Below are 6,000 nucleotides of genomic sequence, written 5' to 3'. Positions count from 1 at the left end.
GGCATGTCTTGTAACATGTACATTATTTTCATGATGTATGACCGCATTTTCTTCAGCAAAATAAAATATTCACAACCATAGTTTTGGCAAGATAACGCAGACCAATCTGAGATGTGTAAATATTAGGTCAAGAACCAACTAACTGTCATGACCCAAGTCACAGCACAATGTAACAGTAAATATAGATACTAGTTCAGTATCAAGAGTAAAGCATGGCCAAAGACAGGATGCCGGTTCATGTTAAAATGATTGCTGTTTAATTGATTAACTTAATGTACAAACAAGTGCTAAAAATATTTTTCATAACTGGCTAACCACAACATAAGATGTGGTCCCACACTGAATTTAACAGATTACAGACACACTGACACCAAAGACAAGTACAGCGTATAGGAAGCGTGATTAAAATAAAGATATTGTTCCAGCTTTAGCAGCGACTGCATTCCCAGTAAACGCTGCATGTCAACCAATCAGAAATTACCTTTACATTGTGCAATCTGTAATGCTTCAGCAATACAGATTGAATAGAGCCACTACAGAATACTTCAAAAACACATGAATACATTTTACTCTGTTGGAAATAGTAGTTTCAAAGATCAAGTGAAAGACGACATTCTGGAACATGTATTTTCATTCCATTTTGAAAACATGGCAAGTGGGGTTGTCTTGTTTGGATATGTTGAACACCGCGCTGCTTAGTAGGGTACATTGATCAGAATAAAGCAAAGTCACTGTAGGCTATACAATAGACATCAAACTCCAAAATATTCTTCATTACAAGGCATAGTGAAGAATCCAGAGCACATTGAGCGTTCAAAATGCACTAAGCTGAGCCTGATATTACAGAGAGCTGCAGGTTTCTTTCCTATAGAACACCACGACCCAGATAGTCTTGCACTGTGGTTAACGTCACTATGTACATTTACTCAAGGCAGTAATTCAACTGTTGGGTATGGTGGATGTTATATTACAAGTGGTTGAATAGCAGATCTCCAATACATTTGCGCAATCTGCTTAAATCAGTTCCCAGGTATTCTTACACATGCAATGTGAGCCAATTACACACAAATCTAGAACAGTTTAGAGGGAAAATGTGTCACAGAAACATGACTCATCTCTGAAAATAGACATAACATTGTAAGCATGTATTTTTCCCCATTTAACTTCATTAAAACAAGATGCATTTACATTCTTTTAAATAAATCTTTCATGGTCTTATCTACAATATAACTCCAAGACAATGCAAATAGGCTATAAGTGCAAATAAAGATTCCAAAGCTGGATCATGAGTCCTTGATCCCTCAAAGAACTAGCACACTTTACAAAATAAGTATACTACATCAATTCCATGGTCTCCTTATAAAACCAACCTTTTTAAATGAACCTGACATTTACACAGTTAAAGACCAAGGCCAATGATTAGAGCTAAAGTTCGTGAGCGCCCATTGATTCCCCGAACCAGATTTTGTTCATGAACTCCAGGTTACATTCAACACATCTGCAACCTAGTCTATGAAACCAGTTTTGACCTTTGGTGGTATGACTTTATCAAGACATTGGTGTCAAACGGCATGATATATTGTGAGTTTTTTTATATTGCAAAGGATATGATTTCCTTAAATCTTCTTATTTCAGAGGGGGTAAAACTGGCTTTGTGATGCATGGTCGCTCTAAAGAGCAGCTTCCATACATATGTGGGACTTTTAACATCAGAATGTAGGCAATGAGATGAGGCAGGCTTAGATTAAGAAAAAGTGATATATGAAGTACACTGGAAACATGAATAGTTATTATCTAATCAAGGACACTCCTTATGCACAAGCTTCCAAATGGGAGAGTAGATGATTCGGAGGCACCGTCACAGCAGCCAGTTCTGACTCCTTTCTCAATGAAGCAGGAGACGACTAAGGCAAATTAGGCTGCTTGGCACTAAAAACAAAACATCAAAATAAAATTGTTAGACAACTCCTGAAAAAATATTTATTTATATACTGATAATAACCATCTACCCTGCTAAATAAAAATCAACATGGACCTGTGGAACACAAACTGGATCAAATCTGTTGGACTTTGACATATATCACTGAACAGCTGCCACAACATGTCAGCTTGAAGCCAAGTTTGAGATCATTATGTTTCAGTTCAAGGTTCATGCTCACCCTTCAAAAAAACTAAACATTTTGCATTTCACTGCCAATTCATTTTCAAATCACATACCACCCACCTTTTCTTATTAAATAAAAACTGTGTGCACAGAAGCCTTCTTACCATGGCAGAGGATGCTACAACTCATTCTCTTCAGAGATTTTAGTGGCCACATTTGATGAGTAGCCACCTCGAGAGCTGTAACCCAGAAGTCGAGCACCGGTCATCATCCGCTATTTCTCAACCTTAGAAAACCGCCACCATTGCCCACCACCTAAGTGACTACCCCTCTAGACCTCTTCAATGACACACACCAACCAGCTCAATGCTAAAAGAGCAATACACTTCTGACATGGCCATTGCCTTCACTTTGCTCCACTACTGTGACTGGTGTATTGATATCAAAACACCAGAAAGCTTTACAAACGTAAATCATGCAGCTTTGGCAGAAACCGGCATCAGTGGTAACAGTGCAAGAACACATGAAACTGAGCTCCAAACATTTCAAGAAAAGAGGGAGGAGCCATGACGAAGCAAGCTTTGGTTGGATGTTAGTTAATGAGATGAGAACTTCTTACCTTTGTTTAAATTTGTAGACTGCAAATACTGCACCACAAATAATGGCTAGAAAGAAAAATAAATATGAACCCATAAGGTATTATTCTGTTTAACATCAGAGGTAGTTCATTTTTACTTGGCATACATTTTAAAACCAAAACATTCTTGCTACTTTACCCTTATTGTGAATATATGAAAAAATAATATTGGTATGCCAGTAACAATAGAAGATTATTATTAAATAACTCAGTTCTGCACAGGAAACGTAAAAAGTCTATACATTTGTGAGTATGTTAGAAAATTATTTAATAGTACAGCAACAAGTACACAATTGTTGAACGATAACTTGATTTGAAAAGAAAGTTGCCAATCCAATGAAAATCTTCAGAAGAATAGTTGTGAATTTGACCAAATTCCCACTTATGACGCTAATGTTAGACTGCAATAGAGTACAGTTTCTTCCTTGATTGATGTTGTTATCCACATAGCTCGTCATTCAAAAATAACATCTGCTGCAACTTACCAAGTCCACCTACAACACAGCCTGCTATTACCCCAGTGTTGTCTGTAAATAAATAAGCATACACAGAAGGAAGGTGACATGAAATTTGCAGTGAAGATGACTCATCAATAGTCTAAATACTGCTTGAACCATCAAAAGATTCCATCCTGTTGTGCAACAATCGATAGATAACATTAGGGATGGGCAGGGTTATTCAAATATGAATGGAGTTGTAGATATTGGAAAGGGAGCGCTGAAAAATAACCTCAATTAGTCAAGCTACATTAGCTAGCAAGCTAGCTTAACCACAATTTGATGCAGTCAAGGCACTATCAGATGGTATGATAACTTAAGGCAGCAACAAGTTTGTCGAACTAGCGCGAGTCAGTTTGGCTACTTTCTCGGTCTTGCTCTCCCCTCTGTCACACAGACGGTCAGATCGCAGCACACAGGCTCTCTCTCGTCATGCGAGCATTGAAGTAGACAGAAATAACATCTATTTCGACTCTTCGGATATCTGAAAATATGATATTATTTGAATCTGAAATAATTTCAAATGCCCATCCTTACATCACCAACCGACTGCATTGTCGGGGGCTCATAAGTAAGCATTTCACTGTTGTATTCGGCACATGTGACTAATAAAATGTTATTTGATTTAGAAAGATGGCAACTGGGGCACAGCTTACCGTTGGCCTTTGGGGTTAGATCAGTGGGACGGGGTACACGATCTGTAACATAAAGAAGTGACATTGGGGTTAACACATACACACACTAATACAACATTCTGATGTTGGATAAAACAAATCAAAACAATGTAGTGAAAGAAGGGAGGTGGTGTTAAGTGTTAGAGCTCGGCGATATGGGAAGAAAATATTCATATTGCGATACATTTCCTGAATTGATGCGATAACAATAGAACAATAAGTCTATATTTATTATCATCCTTTAAACTAAACTACCAGTGTGATGGTTGTAGCCATCAATTGTCCCATTAACAATCATCCATATTAGCAAAAATGTCATTTCACATTTCTGTAGTCTAGGCTACGTAACGTAATGAACGATATCAACAAAACGCGATATGGTCGCTGTAGAGAAGTTTATCATTCCAGCTCTAGTTCGTGGCATGGCATACTACATTGTTACATATATTCAGATCACAATCAATCTTTTGTTTCAGGTGAAGGAGAGTCTGATGGAGTAGAGACACCATAAACTACTACTGGATGCCGTCCAGATTACATTTGAATGTATAATTCAAGTGTCAATGGAAGTTTAGACAAATAACTAGGGGAATTTAGTGAGCATACTAGGCTGTGTATACCACACAGAACCAAATGACGATTCTTCACCTCAGCCAGAGACTGACATTAACTTGGTGTTAAGGTCATTCAAAAGCCTCAGACTATTACCACAAAGGATCAAAGGTTAGGCTAATAAAATGAGTTAATGTGTTCGGTGACAAAGTGTTGACAGAGAGAAGATATTATGCCAACACTAAAACAAATATGTGAAGGTCATTCAGCTGTACAACAGGCACTCTGATTTCCTGTAGGCTAGGTAATGATAGGGGTCAGAAGCAAAGCCATCGCAAACACACATACATATGTGGACACCCCTTCAAATGAATGGGTTAAAAGGTGCGGAAAAATTGAGCACACAGCCATGCAATCTCCATAGACAAACATTGGCAGTAGAATGGCTTACTGCATCACAAATGGCCATGATTGGGAGTCCCGGGGGGCCAGCATTGTCCGAGTTTGGCCGGTGCAGGCAGTCATTGTAAATAATTTGTTCTTAAATCGACTTGCCTAGTTAAATAAAAGGTTCAAATAAAATAAACATACTGAAGGAGCTCAGTAACTTTCAATGTGGCACCGTCATAGGCTGTTATTGTGAAGTGGAAACATCTAAGAGCAACAGCTCAGCAGTTCACACAAGCTCACAGAACAGGACCGCCGAGTGCTGAAGTGTGTAAAACTCATCTGCCCTTGGTTGCAACACTCACTAAAAAGTTTCAAAATGCCCCTGGAAGCCACGTCAGCTTCATGAAATGGGTTTCCATGGTCAAGCAGCCACACACAAGCCTAAGATCACCATGCGCAATGCCAAGCGTTGGCTGGAGTGATGTAAAGCTTGCCGCCATTGGACTCTGGTTCAGTGGCAACACGTTCTCTGGAGTGATGAAACATGCTTCACCATCTGGCAGTCTGACGGACGAATCTGGGTTTGACAGATGCCTAGAAAACACTACCTGCCCGAATGCATAGGGCCAACTAACGTTTGGTGGAGGAGGAATAATGGTCTGGGGCTGTTTTTCATGGTTCGGGCTTGGCCACTTAGTTCCAGTGAAGGGAAATCTTAACGCCACAGCATACAATTACATTCTAGACGATTCTGTGCTTCCAACTTGTGGCAACCGTTTGGGCATGGACCTTTCCTGTTTCAGCATGACAATGCCCCTGTGTACAAAGCGAGGCCCATACAGAAATAGTTTGTTGAGATCGGTGTGGAAGAACTTGACTGGCTTGCAAAGAGCCCTGACCTCAACCCCTTCGAACACCTTTGGGATGAATTGGAACGCCGACTGCAAGCCAGGCCGAATCGCCCAACATCAGTGCCTGAGCTCACGAACGGTAATGTACCTGAACAGAATCCACACAAAAATGTTCCAACATCTAGTGGGGGGTGGGGGGGGTTCAACTCCATATAAATGCCCATGACTTTGGAATGAGATGTTTTTTTAAATTTTACCCCATTTTCATGGTATCCAATTGTTTTAGTAGCTACTA

At 39.5% G+C, this 6,000-nt stretch overlaps 1 protein-coding gene across 1 annotated transcript in view; it reads right to left on the bottom strand.

Annotated features, from left to right (window-relative positions):
* Window positions 1-234: 234 nt before the first annotated feature.
* The window catches only part of LOC135559315 (C4b-binding protein alpha chain-like), a 51,480-nt gene continuing 45,714 nt past the window's right edge, over window positions 235-6,000 (bottom strand). The window contains exons 20-24 of the mRNA XM_064993498.1: window positions 3,895-3,936; window positions 3,227-3,268; window positions 2,724-2,769; window positions 2,269-2,343; window positions 235-1,929 (exon numbers count right to left, since the gene is read on the bottom strand). Of these exons, the coding sequence (XP_064849570.1) occupies window positions 2,283-2,343; window positions 2,724-2,769; window positions 3,227-3,268; window positions 3,895-3,936 (191 nt within the window). The 3' untranslated portion in view covers window positions 235-1,929; window positions 2,269-2,282. The remainder of the gene's footprint in view (window positions 1,930-2,268; window positions 2,344-2,723; window positions 2,770-3,226; window positions 3,269-3,894; window positions 3,937-6,000) is intronic.

The sequence above is a fragment of the Oncorhynchus masou genome, chromosome 18 (assembly GCF_036934945.1).
Source record: "Oncorhynchus masou masou isolate Uvic2021 chromosome 18, UVic_Omas_1.1, whole genome shotgun sequence".
Lineage (NCBI taxonomy): Eukaryota > Metazoa > Chordata > Actinopteri > Salmoniformes > Salmonidae > Oncorhynchus > Oncorhynchus masou.
This window is presented reverse-complemented; position numbering and strand designations above follow the sequence as displayed.